A 15,100-nucleotide genomic window follows, 5' to 3' on the forward strand; every position below is an offset into this window, starting at 1 on the left:
TCATCACCCTGTAAGGAGAGGAGATGAAACGGGTTATCTCTATACTTAATTAGGTTCAATTTAGGAACGATACATCCTTCTTGATGAATCTGACAATGTTGTTCTAGCACACTTCACTGGTGGATGAAGGAGAGATTTTTCTCTAAATCAGACGTTGTTCTCCAACTCTTTATTTGACAAACCTTCGTTCTGTTCGAGTCTGTCCTGTATCAAAGAAAAGGACATGTCATTTTTTATGTTGAAAAGAATCAAGTTTAGGAATGAGATACATCCTTTTCAAAGTCGGGCGATCAACATCCCAAGGTATCTTTCATGGAGGAATGGATAATATTGTCCATCTGTTTCATTTGAATCTTTCCTTGTTTAAGATGAACAAGACTTAAAAATGCTCCACTGCGTTTATTAGGACGTTACAAAACTTGACACTCTTGATGCCTCCTTGATAATGGAAAAGAAAACCATGTCAAAACGGTATCGAAATTGATGATTGAAATTGATACGTCTACTCTTCCTTCAATTTCGCCGATGCTTGGCAACTCCCTTCATTTGTCTCATCATGCAGAGTGAATGAAATTGATGGGCTATTTTGGTTCCTAAGGCATTTGCAAATAACAAAACCTCCCAGAATGGAATTCAACTTCGCTCCGCCTCTATGGAAAATTGGCGCCGACGAAACCTCAACGCATGCTTGCTCCTCGAGTTCGATGAGCCCGAGAAAATGACTATATGAAGAAAGGGCCTTAAGCAAAGTTTTCTTGAAATTCATTTTGGAATGTAGACGTAAAAGTTCGCCTAAAACACTTCTGAATTTTTTCTGCTTTGTTTTTTTTTTAAATGATGATTTCCGAATTCCATCATTAACAATGTGTGTTGCACGGTTTACAAGAGCATCAATTGGATTTGCAAATCAAAACCCAAAACGGAAAACATGTTTCCTAACAAGAATAAAGACTAATAAAATACAAGAGACTCTTTTACGGATGAAAGTAAAAATATCAACTCTTGTCCTCGCTCTAGAATTCACTTCCTTGAATGGTCACCATGAGAATGTCAAGAGCATCGCGCATAACCTGCAAAAAGATGACAATGTCAATATGTGAATAAGAGAAAATGATATTTTAATGACGTCGCTTCTTATAATAAAATCGGCGACGATACATGCCCCACAATCCTTATTACAGGACTTTAGTATTTCGCCAAGATTTTATAGAGAAGACATCATTAAAATTATCAATCAACGGCCATCAATCGAATGTCCACTTTTATTCCAAAAGTTTTGTATGCAAAAGTGTCATTGATTTTTGAAAGATTGATTTGTGATTTTACTCCTAGAAAAATGAAGTGATCTCTATTTTGAGGAATTTGTACACAAAATGATTTGCATTACAGTCCCAAAACATGAGAATGAGAAAATTTGATAAAACTGCAATTTCAATTTTGCGCCCCAATATAAAATCACAACTTGAATTTTTTTTTTTTTTCAAAATGATTTCGAGCCCATAACTAGAAATTTAAATAAAACAATATGTTCAACGGGGCCAAATCAAAGTGTTTAGAACTTGCTTTCAATGTCCACTTATCAAAAGTGATTGCCATTTTTTTTTTTTTTAATCATAAGCCTACATCGCCGAAGGCATTCGATTGATTTCCGCGAATTTCAAGATGAAAATGCAATACAAAATGAGCAAATAAAAATGGAAATGATACTTACAATGGGTGTCAACCTTTGTTTCATGCTTTTTTTTAATCACATAAACATGCACATGGAATGTGGTTCGATTTTTACTCTATACGGTCCAAAATGAAGCCATAGGATAACCGGACTGAACCAACAAGATCGTGGCTAGGTCGGGTTACCCATGACTCCGGCTTTGTCAAAGAACCGACCCGTGTCGCATGCTTGTAGACCGGGGTGGGTACCTTCGATGTGAAGAAAGAAATTTCGGGGTAGAGGTGGGCGACTCGTATTACGCGGTTGTAGTCGGAGTGGTATCCACCTCAACACCATCCTAAGTAATCCTATGCGGCCCGGGTCCGGCGGCAGGTAGTGTGTGCTATGGTGTAGTGCAATGCAGAAAATGCGGGCATGACAATTTATAGGCAATCAGCACTTCATACATAAAAAGTAAACCATACATTCCTACATCTCCCTACAAGACAAAGGTGAGCAAATACTTCCCCTTATACCTCCCATTCTATAAAAACATTTAACACCTTTAATGTTAGAGACATACACAGAATCCTCGCTGCCAAACAAAAATATTTTTTTGAACAAGATTAATTTTGGCTTAAGTCCTCTAAGGTTCAAAACCAAGTCCCAGTAGTCGCCAAGTCTGTCGCGACCTACCCTCGGGGGAACGAGGTTTAGGAGTGTGCCTAAAGGATAGGCCTAAGGCCCATAATCGAGCGCGGGCTCTCCCAAGCCCATACCCAGCGTGACGTTGGGATATTTTTAGAAATTTTACAAAAGAAGTCGCCACTAGCCTATTGGGGTCGGCTAGAAACCAAGTGAGGCATGGGAGCGTGCCTCACTTCCTACGCAACCCCGGAGAATCTAGGTTCGGGGACTTGTTTACACTAATTAACCAATTAGTGCCCTTTCGGTACCTAATCTTGTTCATTTTAACAAAATGATTTTTCACAGGCAGTTTGAATTGATTTTATACTTATCCACTAACATATGAGGTGATCATGCGGGTGCGCAATCATTAAAGTAATCATCATAATTATCAAGATTCTAATTGCCATAAAATTAAACACATGCAATCAAACATAATTAGATTTGCAAATTAAACATGCAACATAATCAATATACGGGCACATAAAGGTCTAAATACGCTAAAATGACAATACATGGCAAGTCCTAATCAAGCCCCTTCATTTTGAATTTTCAAAAATTTTTTTTAATTAATTTTTTTTTTAAAAGAATTTTTTTTTATTTCTTTTTAGTTATTTTTTAATTTTTTAAAAGTTTTAATTCTTTTGGATTTTCGAAATTGTTTTTTTAAATAAAAATATATATATTTTTAAAAAACGGGACAACCTAGTCAGTCCAACCCAACCGGGTTCGGCCCGGTCGGCGCGGATCGGATCGGTCGGAGACGAGACCGGACCAGGCTCGGTCCGATTAGGAGCGAGTGGGCCCGAATCGCGGGCCCAACCCAAGAGGTCCCCCTCCTCTCTTTTAAAAGAAAAGGCCACAAGCCTATGCTAAACCGACCCAAATCCAAAAACCCACAAGCCCAAAAGCCCAAATTACCCCCAAAACCCTACCCGATTGGAGGCTCGGTCCGACTGCGCGACCCGGTTCGTGGGAAACCCTAGGGTTTCTTCGCACGTCGGCGTCTCGCGGCGGAGCGCGGTGGGTGGCGGACGGCGGCGGCCAAGAAGCGGCGGTTCGGCGGCGGTCGGCAACGGCTCGTTGGGACGGAGGCGGCGGCGGCTCCCGGACGGCGACGGGCGGGAGGTCGTGCGGCGGCAGCGGAGGTTTGATGTGGCGACGCGTCGGGCCGCGCCCGATGGTGCCTCCTCCTTCCCGATTTCTCTTTCTCAAAATGCACTCCTGCTTGGTCGACTCTTCCACGCGCGCCTGCGCGGATCTGGTTTTGGGGACGGTGGCGGTCGGCGTTGGTCGAACGGTAACGGCGGCGGCTTAGCTCGAACGGCGTCGAGTTGAAGCGGCGGGAGGGCGGCGGCGGCGTCGGGTCGGTCCCGGCGGCACGGGCGGGCGGGGCGGGCGAGAGCGGTGGTTCGGCGGGGTGGTGGTGACGACGTCGGGGTCGGCGAACGGGGCTCGGGCTGGCTGCGGGGTGAGTCGCGGCGTTGCGGCCGGATAAGATCTGCTGGCGCGTCGGAGCGCTCGAGTGGGAAGCTTGGGCGGGAGGACGGCGGCTGCGCGGTGGGTCGCTCGGATTGCGGCGGTGGCGACACGCGGTGCGCGGTGCCACGGGTCGCGCTTCGGCACGGTAGATGCAGGCGGCGTGGCGGCGGTCTGGGCGGAGCGAGAGGCACGGGCGTAGTGGTGGCCGGCGAGTTTGTTGGGATGGCGTGCGGAGGGGCGGCTCGGACGGCGTCGGGTAGCGCCGCCGCTGCCCTCTTCCTCGGATCCCAGTTTGTTCGGGCGCAACGGCGCCCGGCTTCGTGGGTTCTTTGGCGTTGCGAAAGGAGCCGAGCAGCAGCGTGATGTCGCCCCAGGCGGTTTGCAAGTAGCTTTGGCGGCGAGCTGCTCGGTTTCTCCGAGTGGTCGGCTGCGGCGTCGCGGCAGGCGGGTGCGGGCGGTGGCGGCACGGCGGGGACTAGGGGCGGCGGCTCCCGGAAGAGCTCGGGTAGAGGCGACGAGGTCTCCCTTCTCGGATTCTTCCCCGACCTGACTTCTCTCTGTCTTTCTCCCTCCGGTTCCTCTCTCCCCTCTTCCTTCAGATCTCTCTCTCTTTTCTTTTTTTTTCCTCGCTTCTGCTTTTCTTTTTTTGCGGGTTTCGCGTGCGAGCTCAAGGCAGGAGAGAAGGATAGAGGCCAACGGGGCCGGGCCAAGAAGGAAACTGACTCGGCCCCTTCCCACGTTTTCTTTTTCTTTTTTTTTTTCTTTTCTTTTTGTTGTTTTTGCTTTTGTTTTTTTTTTTCTTTTTTTGATTTAGTGACTAATTCTAATTTTGCACATAATAAAATTGTAAAATTTAGGTGTCAACAAGTGTCGGCGTCCAAAAGTTCATTCCTTTGCTATTCTCCTCATCATATCCAATCACTTGATCCATCTACCTTTGCTATTCTCCTCATCATATCCAATCACTTGATCCATCTACCGGTGGCAGTGGTAGCAGAGGTATCTTATTTAGTCTAAAATGTTAGTCCCCAAACGGGGTGAGTACAATCACTTAACAGTAAAGATCCATCAAATTACACAATGCAACAAGCAAGACAATCACAATTTTATGTGAAATGCACATATCATCCATGCAATCATGATTATATCTCCATGAGATGTACTCAATGCCTTCATGATTGCATTCTCAATGCCATCTAGTATCAACTCAATTTCATAAGCAATTATATCTCATGCCATATGCACATACATGCGCATGATCCATGTTATATATATTCATGAGATCCATTCAATGCCTTTATGATCGCATTCTCAATGTCATATAATATCAACTCAATTTCATAGGCAATTATATCTCATGCCATATGCACACACACGTGCATGATTCAATTCCCATTTTGATATTGAAAAGGATCTTATATTTCTCCCAAGGATCAGTGTTTGCATCCCTCATATATTGCTTGCACCTAACCAGCCACACACCTTTAGGCATCCGGCACACATACTCTGGGCATCTCGCATCCCACGTGGCATCACGAGGAATCGATGGGGGCTCGCCATGAAAATGGTTACCCCTGCCTTCTGGAATTACGTACCGACATATCACTAGGCATTCCCTGGAATTACGTACCGATATACCATCAAGCATCCCGACACTGCTGGGAAACCTCCGGGCTCGTCATGAAAATGGTTACCCGATCCTCCGGAATTACATACCGACATACCACCGGACCTCCCCCCAAATTACGTATCGGTATACCACCGGGCATCCCGACACGCTTGGGGCATCGTGGCTCACACCTTCGACGGTATTATCAACATCACAATATATATTTGCATATATGTCTTACTTTCAACATTGCATTTGATGCAATAATGTCAAAGGTCTAAACCAACATTTTTGATGTCATATGATATGCCAAATGTCACCATATATGCAGTACAAATAACAACCCAAGATATCATATTTCATAAAGCAATTCATATGTTTTTGAAAACAGAACAATTTTCGGATAAAGCAGAAAATCCTTCTTCAATAAAAATTCTGGAAAAATTAGTAAACGATCTCAATAAATTCTGAAGATTTAACATGATGTAAACAAGACATAAAGAAAGAGATTTCATGAAGAACACCACGAAAGAGTTTCATCAATTCATGGCAAAATAACTTCCAACGCCAATGTAAACAAGACATAAAGAAAGAGATTTCATGAAGAACACCACGTCAAGAAAGTTTCACATCAATCACATAGGTTCATACATCATGGCAAAATAATTTCCAACGCCACTTTTGCACAGTTTTGGAAATAATTTCGATTAAGTCCTTAAATGAACTCCGAAAAATCCGAGATTTTAATTGTTATAGCTGAGACTTAGAGGTAAAAGTCCCATGAAGAAATTGAAATCTAATTAATTCTGGATTAAAAAAATATGATTATTACAACTCACCCTAACCCTCGGCTCAATCTTCAGATTTAATCCCTTTCAAAGAAAAATCATTTTCCGAATCAATGCTTGTCTGTTTCATCTCAATTTTTAGTATGTTAATCTTCAAGAAGTCATCTACAACTTTCATCAAGAAGTCGAAGTGAGATTCCAATTAGAAAATTGCATGCAGCTCACGAAATCACCAAAGGTCGGACTGTTTTTCTAGAAAACAGATTACTAGACTAAGGTACTACTCCCATAACTTCGAAAATTCTCACCTCCACCACCTCCGAAATTCACCATACATCACACACAATCACATTAAGCAACAACTCCTATTTAATCCCAACTTATATAGATATCTAATTACACTTTAATATGGCCATAAAACTTTGTAACATAAAATAACAAAATCCAACCTATAAAGCACACGGCCAAGAGTAAAAATTTTCCTATCAAATAATTGTCCATTGAAATGCTCAACCCTAATCTATTGTAATTTATTAGACCAATGACCATAATATAGTCCGATGGCGCTCCCATCACTTATTCATGGTATATCTAGGAGTTGTCATAAAATTTTAAGATGCCACAAGTACCCACCCATTAGGAATCATCTATTTTGGACCGGTCCGATTTCAAGTTGAGCGAATCTTATTCACATCTAAAAACAATATGCGATCTTTGATTGATTGTGCAACCCTTGCGCTACTAGCTAAGTAATACCTCTTAGATACTTTCATTAGCTCATCAATCAATACCTACAGCATCATGCATTTCATCATATCTCATCAAAATCTCAAGAAAAAAATAAAAAGCCAAAATTGGAAGACAAAAAAGAGATAGATTCTTTTCCTTCTTTTGGGTCGGCCAAAATACAAGAGACAGGTTTGCATAGCCAATCAGACAATGGTGTGGTCTCTGCAGTCTCAAAAATCTCTTAATCTCTCTGACATGAATTGACGGACCGTCGCGTGGTGGGTACGCATGAAGTAATCTTCGCTCCTCCAACAGCAAGACATTGCAGCCCCTTACCGACACCATCCCAATTGCACAACCAACCAAGCTAATTACATTAATTTGAAATTCAGCAATAATCCCATATGAAAACACGGCTAATTAAGTCATAAAAAAGATCTAATTCCACAATTACCCACAGATCATCTCCGGCTATTCCCGATCCATTCCTCCGACATCTGGAATCGAAATCGTGCTTCAACCGCCAGTCCGGCCCTCCCCATCCTCCTCCTCCTCCTCGAAGGCCGACACCGGGAAAGACCGCGAGAGCCCGGTCGGGTTCGCGAAGGCTACCTTGGCCGGGTCGTTCCCGTCTATGTAGATGTCGGAGACGGTGACCCAGAACAGGAGCTCCTTGCTCTTGACCCCGGTGAGCCGCTTCATCCGGCGGTCCCCGACGAAGGCGGTGATCTCGGCGTCGTAGGAGACGCTGCGGGAGACGGCGCGGAAGCGGTGGACCTTGGGCTTGCGCTGCTGGACCCAGACGAAACCGGTGGAGCGGTTGTAGCCGACCTCGACGATGTCATCCAGGGGGAGAAGGCCCTTGGGGAGGTTGATCGCGGAGAGGAGCTCGCGGGACTTGAGCTTGCACAGAGAGTCCCCTTTGTAGACCTCGGCGTTGTCCCGATGCGTCGCTATGAGCTCGGTCGTCATTTCCTTTTCCTTTCTTCGGCTTGCCTTGGAAAGTCCAGATCTGCTCTCTTTCTTTTGCTAGTTCACAGAGAGAGAGAGAGAGGGGGTAGAGAGGGAGGAGAAACAACGGAGAAGGGGTTCTTATACTCGTTCGGATTTAATGGTCCGGATTTGGATTAAGATAAAATAAAATAAGATAAGAATGAATAAAAAAAAAAATCCTCCAAATATGTTACGAATCGTTAAAAATATTAAAAAAATTTATTTGTCCAATAAAATCTTCGACGTTATCTAGAATTCACCACTTTAGCTCCCTCCATAGCATCTCAAATCCCCTCTCTCAACTACTGGAGTTCGTCCTAGTGGGTCACCCTTCCAACTTGAAAGGGAGAGGTAAGAGGTTCAAATCTCCACATTTTCAGAGGGGATTAGGGTGGGGACAGTTTCATTTCAGGAGTGGGTTTCGACTCCCACGCCTTGTAAGGAGGCAAGACAAAAGTCTGAAAGTGGGTGTTAAAATAGGATTATAGTAAGACCGACAAAAAAAAAAAAAAAAATCTCCTCTACTTTCTTATGATTCTTTCCTTCACCCCCAATTTCGTCAGACCCACTGTCATCTCCACCTCCAAACTGGCACGGAGGTGAAGGGTAACGATGGGGTGGTGGACGCCATGCGCGAAGCTCAAGTGCCACTTGATGTCGAAGCCAACAATCTAGGATAGTGAGGGGGCAAAAAGGAGGTGGATGGCATTGAGGCACTGAGTGACAAGGGCGGACCCACCTATGTTGTGGACAACGAGATCCTTCATGGCGCAGACAATTCTTAACGAAGGAACATATCATGTGACAAATTAATGAATCATGTCATTTCGAAACACAAGCATGAACTGCCGAATTCAAGGTGGCTAAATAAGTGGTTCACTGACCTAAAAAGGTGAAAGGCTCTTGATTCTGCAGAAAAGATTAGTAGCCGGTCAGATGCTAAATTTAGGGATGGGTATGAGGCGGGGCGGCAATGGAGTTGGGGGATCACATTCCCCTCCCGAACCCGTGGATGAAAATCTTGCCCCGGCCTTCACTAAGACAATGGAGCACCACCCTAGACTTATAAGCTTCTGCCCAGAAAGAACTAAATATCACTTTCGTAATGGTCATTTGACATTTTTCTTATGTTTACTTTTCAAGAATGACATCTTAGGCGACTTTAGGAAAGAATGGTTGGTTTCATAGAGTTAAACAAGTTCCAACTTTCACAAGTTAGATGTTGCGGGACAATGTGAACAAGTTACTTACCTGAAGAACTTTCTCACTTTGTATCTCTTATAAAAGCAAGGTATTTTTATCATACTTTCATTTACCACAAATATATAAATAATATCAAAGAATATACACGGGACAGGGGCGGGACCTAGACCAGCCAGGCACCACCAATTGCCCCGCCTAGTAACACCTGGGGCATTTCGGCAGGAAAATTTGCCCCATCTAGGGTAGTACTCAACAAGGCACGAATTCCCTGCATCCCCTGCCCATCCCTATGCGTGTTGCGTGGGTTAAATAGCAAATTCAAAGTAAATCAATACCCGCTAGCACGGAAAACTCCGTGTTACCCAATTCATGCAACTACACGATCGTCATAAATAAATAAATCGTGCACACATCCATTCTCTAATTGAACATGAGTCTATTATCTGCACTATTGAAACCAAATTATTAAGTTTCAAACTCGTTTAGTAACTTTCAGTGAACAGCCAAAGGCACAACATTTGACCGGTCAGAGAGCATGCAAAAAGGAAACACCAGTTGGGACCGCTAGATGGCAGGATCAGTACCGCTTTTTCCCCGTCACGACCTCCCATGCCTGCAAGATGTGATTAACGATTTCCTCCACTCCATGGCCATGCTTTACCTGCAAATATATAGCTCATAGATCCATCATTTCTTTCAAGAAAGTCCAAATTCAGTAATTTGCATGCCCTCATGTATATACAGAATGTGCACAGAAGAAACTCCAGAAACAAGGATGTGTCTAGATGATGAAAACCACTCATCATAAAAACTTTCCCAAAGCTCTCTGTTCCGAGTGGTCTGAAATGATCCGCGTGCATGAGAGAGAGTGGGAGAAAAAGTCAGATGGATATAGAGACAGAAGGAACTAATGCAAAATGAGGTGGAAAGTACTAGGGTGAGATGTGGGTTGCGAAGTCCACACACTTCCCTCACCTGTGCAAAGACAAAGGGTCCTCCATCTCGCATCCGAAGTGCATCTCGCTCCATCACAGCCAAGTCAGCTCCAACAGCTGCTGCAAGGTCAGTTTTGTTTATCACCTGGAATATTGAAGTAGAGACACGTGGCAATAAAATCATTTCCATCACACAAATCACCTGAGTGAAAGCAAGATGCCATTGCTACTTGCACAGAAATAAAGATATTTCACCAAAAAAGGAGAGGAAAATGTACCAGGAGATCAGCTTGGGTGATGCCTGGGCCTCCTTTGCGAGGAATTTTATCACCTCCAGAAACATCGATGATGTATATGATGAAGTCTGCCAGTTCTCTGCTGAAGTTCGCAGCTAAATTATCTGCATAAACAGTATAAGACCATCTTTATGCCTTGATCAGTTGAATTTAGAGGATGCAAGTCTAATCAAACAGTAGTGTAGCCACCATTCGTTTCCTTTTTTAGGACCAGGTCTAAGGCACCATTCTTAGACACGCTGCATGTTCATCATATGCGCATGCCTTTGCAATCTTCCAAACCCAACTGTAACAAACTTTGACTATAAATATTTATCGTTAGCCTGTTTTTCCAAATCTTCCAACATGGCATGTCATTTATCCAACACTTGGAGCTTGGTCCAATAACCAGATTGAGTGCAACAGATGAAAAAGTATACTGTTGCAAGAGTGCCACATGTTATCATTGTGTTTACTAAGGCAAGATGGCACAAAAGAATCAATGTAGGCATAGCCAACTTTACTTTGTGAGAGAAAAATGGGTTATCTATCTTGTTTCTGTTTTTGCTTGAAGTGAAAGCAACAAGGCTAAGTTACCTCCCCCGGATTCACATAGCAATATGTCTGCTTTGTACAAGTTTGAAAGCTCCTCAAGAGGACCCAAATTAATACTAATGTCCTCACGAATTGCCGCATGTGGGCATCCTCCTGTTTCCACTGCCCGTATCCTTTCCTCGGGAAGTGCCCCATGCTTTACCAAGAACTCACCATCCTCTTTCGTGAAGATATCATTTGTCACCTGAAACAAAGAAACTGCTTTTGGTCAATCTTTTAGTGCAGTCTTGATAAAGCAGACAAGCAGAGACAATAGAGTTCATGCATAACAACATAATGGGAAAATTGTTCCATTGTCCTAAACCTTTTGTATGGAAAGCAATCAAGTTTTAAACATTTCAACTAAACAAATGTAGTACTACTCACAAAGAAATGCAATTTAAGTCCTCAGATTATCACCAGGATTTTCTTACGCGACAGTCCAGTCACGTTTGTCAGTTTGTTGGTCCAATGTATCATGGCAATTTGGTGATGTGACCCATGATTAAATAAAACAATATCGTTTTCGTTTTTCTATCCTTTTTCTATTTGCTTTTCTTTTCTCTTCTCACTTTTCCATTTATGCCCGCACTCTCTTGACTCTCCTTTGTGCCTTCACTCTCTCTTCTCTCTCTTTCTCTTAGTTCATGAATAGAGCTCACAAGAAACAGAGCTTCATCGGAAGTCCTCGTCTTCTTCAATCAAAGCCATGCAACGCCCCCATGGTAGTTGCCATGCCTTGTCAGCACAGGCCCAGCTCCTTCTAAGACCCACAATTTTGCCACCCACACCACCGAGCCTCTGTTGACACGAGCAGTGGCCCCTCTCTCTCTAGCCCCTCAATTTGTCGAGCCTCATACTTGGGCTTACAACATTGGATCTGAGGTTGCGAGCCAAGATATGATGTCACCCTAGGCTAAGACATCCCTTTCAATGGTCACAACCTCAGCCCCTTTGTCCTTATCAATAAAGGGCGAGACAGTGGGAAACTTCGTCTCTGGCTGAAGGTTAATGAATGGAGGGCCGAAAGTTGACGAGTCGCAGGCGACAAATGACGGCAAGTGAAATCTAAGGGTGCAAGAATACAAACAACAATTGCAATGCAGTGGTGGCCGAGGCCGCTGGATGGTGGAGAGAGAGATGTTAATATGAGACTAATTAAAAGACAACATTGTTTTATTAATTGCCGGCCACATCACCAAGTCGCTGCGACACATCAGATCAATGGGGGTAACTGCATTGCCATGTAAGAACAGGTTGAGGACTTGGTTCCATTCCATACAAAAGATTTAGGATTTCCTTATAATATAGTAACAGCACTCAACCTTATAATTTCAGGGTCAAGGACTATACTGCGTAGATACTTACTGAAATCGGTTGTTTCTCTCTGATTGATCTTAGATCTGCTATCATATTGGGACATAGATATCGATCTAGTAGCTGAGAAAAGGAGATAGATGCTAAGTATCTTGAACTAAAAGCAGCCGAAGAAGTTTATTCCAGAGAAGACTAGAATCCAACTAGCTGAAATTCTGAGCAATTACTAAACAGGAAAAGGACAAGATCAGTCTCTTCTTGCTCCTTAACTACAAGTCACGGTCTGACATTGCTTGAAGCTCAACGAATTGTCATTGGAGAAACAACTTTGACAGAGGTTATCATTCTATAAGAAATCTTCCAGAAGTAGGTTAAAATTGATCAGGGTAAAGTGGCAGATCACAACAACAATGTAGTACAGCATGAACAGCCCACAAAACAAAGTTGTTCTAATGGCTCCCAGTTACACAGCATAGTCCATGATCATGAATAAACATCTGTTTCATATGATTCACCAGAACTATCCGCTGAGGATGTCATCTCAGCAATGGCTAGTAGGAAAGCATTGAACTTGTGTAAAGCAACATCAAATTCGTTGATTCCTAAAGTTCCTCATATCACTAGTTTTCATGCTTTAGATCAGCAGCTTTGAGAGGAGCTTTGCTTGAATTCCATAACACCCTGTTTGCCAGTTGTTATTGGATAGAGCTCATTTTGTAACTCAACTTGTTTGCCAGGTAGTATTGTATGGAGCTCATTTTGTAACTCACTGATCAGAAAGGTTTGATAGGATCCCATTCTCTTCTCTCTAACTTTATGTTACTAGTTTTCATGGCTTTAGATCAGCAGCTTCATGAGAAGCCTTGCTTGAATTCCGTAACACCTTGTTTGCCAGGTGTTATTGGATAGAGCTCATTTTGTAACTCACCTTGTTTGCCAGGTGTTATCGTATGGAGCTCATTTTGTAACTCACTGATCAGAAAGGTTTGAAAGGATCCCATTCTCTTCTCTCTAACTTTATATTTATGCATTCTGGGTCCTCTTTGGGATGAATCAAAACGAGGTCCTCACCAAGTTCATGACAAGGCAATGGTAAAAGGAACTTCTTCCATTACATCCAAAATGCAAGAAAGTTGAATTTGCTTTTCTTTGCTAAGATGGTGATCTAGTGGTCCTTTTTAGGGAAAGCTTACAGGCTGTTGAGGCAGAGACTAATGTCTGAACTTCTTGCAAAAGTCAGAATCAGACCCAACTGTTGAAAAAATATTGAATTGAAAAGCAATGTAAGTGCAAAGGCTCCATGTTTGTGACTTATTCAATGGGCACTGTGAAATGGGAGAATTGTTGTCCAGCTCTCATGTTAAATGGAGGGCAAAGTTTGTTGGCAACAATGCATAAGACAAGATAGCTAAATTTTGGGGGGACTGAAAGAGTCTTAATGAGAAAGAAGTCCATAGGGGCCAGCGCATCGTGCTTATGGTTATTGCATATGGAAAGCCAGAAACCTCATAATAAATTAAGGGAGCTTGGGGAAAAAAAAAAAATCTTAAAATTTATGTTGTGACAGAATGTAGTACTAAGGAATATCAAGTATTCTAAAGAGATTAATTGGACGACTCATGAATATCACGGGTGCTCTGCTATGGCCGGAGCATTTGTTGATCGGATGTACATTGAAATTTCAGTGTTTCTTCGACCACCAAATCTTGATGTTTTAATTATATTATTGAATAATAGTATTTTGGGGCAGAGGAGGTCTGTTATAATTTGGGGCGTGTAGTAGGTTGTTGGGCGGTTGAGCATATCATGATTAAGCAGAAGAAGCACAATATAAAGTAACGAAATTGACCTAATGCTGTCCAATAGGTCAAGCAAGAGACATTTGATGATGACAAGTCAAACAAGAGATGTAGTCGATCAAATTCGGTTATTTGTGTGTGAAAATGAGCTCTCTTGGCTCATAATTGCCGCACCAAGAATTTACTTCTCACTTTCTTAAGGGGCAAACTCTAGCACAACAGAGCTTATCCTCAAAGCCATGAACTTCAAATTTTCAAACCGTTCTTGATGGAAGGATACTTACTGCGGCAAGACTGTATTTATCTCTCAAGAATTGACACAAAGCCAGCATCAAAGCCGTTTTCCTACCCAAAAAAGAAATTTCAGTAAATTAGCACTCACAACCGAGTTTGAATTCTTCCGGAGTGCCGATTTGAGAGCACGGTTCCAATGCGATTAGACCAGGAAAAAAAAAACAAAAAGACGGTCAATCAGCAACATACCCAGTACCAACAGGTCCTCCAATGCCGACAGTGAAGGCCCGCTCGTTGAAATCCCTGGAGAGGATCGGCGGGGCTCGCTTAGGGAAGAAGCCGGGCGAGTAAATAGGCTCGTGGGAGTGAGGCGCGAGACCGTCGTGGCTGTGGTACACCCTCCCGTCCGGCCCCACCCACGAAGCTGCTCCTGCGGATTCACTGCAGATGGAGGAGGAGGGGCCAACGTTCTCGTTCAGCAAGGATTAAGGGAGTACGCAAGAAGACTGAATAAAAATGGCGAAGGACAAAAGAGAAACGAGACAGAAAAAGTCCATGGAGATGGATGGGGTCGATTACTCGTGGTGGTGGCCGTCGTGGTGGTGGTCGCCGTCGTGGTGGTGGTGGTGGTGGTCCTGATCGCGGCGGTCCGGACGGGTTTCGAAGACATTTGACCAGAACTGCAGGGGAAGAGGTGGTTTTTTTTATTTTTTTGGGGGTGGGGAGGCCGCTACTCTAGCTGGCGTTAAGTATTTCACTGGCCTTTGTTAGACTGTGAACGCCGAACGGGCCGGAAAGTTCGGG

The 15,100-nt window shown here is 43.4% G+C and overlaps 2 protein-coding genes across 2 annotated transcripts; both read right to left on the reverse strand.

Moving 5' to 3' along the window:
• Positions 1–6,997: 6,997 nt before the first annotated feature.
• Positions 6,998–8,021, reverse strand: LOC104444837. Its single transcript, XM_010058591.3, has one exon. It carries the CDS (start codon positions 7,916–7,918, stop codon positions 7,463–7,465), a length of 456 nt encoding a protein of 151 aa, XP_010056893.2. The 5' UTR covers positions 7,919–8,021; the 3' UTR covers positions 6,998–7,462.
• A 1,487-nt stretch (positions 8,022–9,508) lies between these two features.
• LOC104444835 (urease accessory protein G) lies at positions 9,509–15,015 on the reverse strand. Its single transcript, XM_010058590.3, has 7 exons — positions 14,876–15,015; positions 14,546–14,737; positions 14,347–14,407; positions 10,950–11,151; positions 10,356–10,477; positions 10,118–10,222; positions 9,509–9,803 (listed from the first exon to the last, which is right to left on the reverse strand). Exons 3-7 carry the CDS (start codon positions 14,392–14,394, stop codon positions 9,720–9,722), a joined length of 561 nt encoding a protein of 186 aa, XP_010056892.2. The 5' UTR covers positions 14,395–14,407; positions 14,546–14,737; positions 14,876–15,015; the 3' UTR covers positions 9,509–9,719.
• Between the last annotated feature and the right edge of the window lie 85 nt (positions 15,016–15,100).

This window comes from Eucalyptus grandis, chromosome 5 (assembly GCF_016545825.1).
Source record: "Eucalyptus grandis isolate ANBG69807.140 chromosome 5, ASM1654582v1, whole genome shotgun sequence".
Taxonomy (NCBI): domain Eukaryota; kingdom Viridiplantae; phylum Streptophyta; class Magnoliopsida; order Myrtales; family Myrtaceae; genus Eucalyptus; species Eucalyptus grandis.

Excerpts from the sequence above, each read along its gene's own strand:
- LOC104444837 (XM_010058591.3), bottom strand. The coding sequence starts at position 7,918 with ATGACGACCGAGCTCATAGCGACGCATCGGGACAACGCCGAGGTCTAC.
- LOC104444835 (XM_010058590.3), bottom strand. The coding sequence starts at position 14,394 with ATGCTGGCTTTGTGTCAATTCTTGAGAGATAAATACAGTCTTGCCGCA. Across the intron at positions 10,478-10,949 it reads GCTATGTGAATCCGGGGGAG|ATAATTTAGCTGCGAACTTC; the intron begins GTAACTTAGCCT and ends CTGTTTATGCAG. Across the intron at positions 10,223-10,355 it reads TCACCCAAGCTGATCTCCTG|GTGATAAACAAAACTGACCT; the intron begins GTACATTTTCCT and ends TCAATATTCCAG.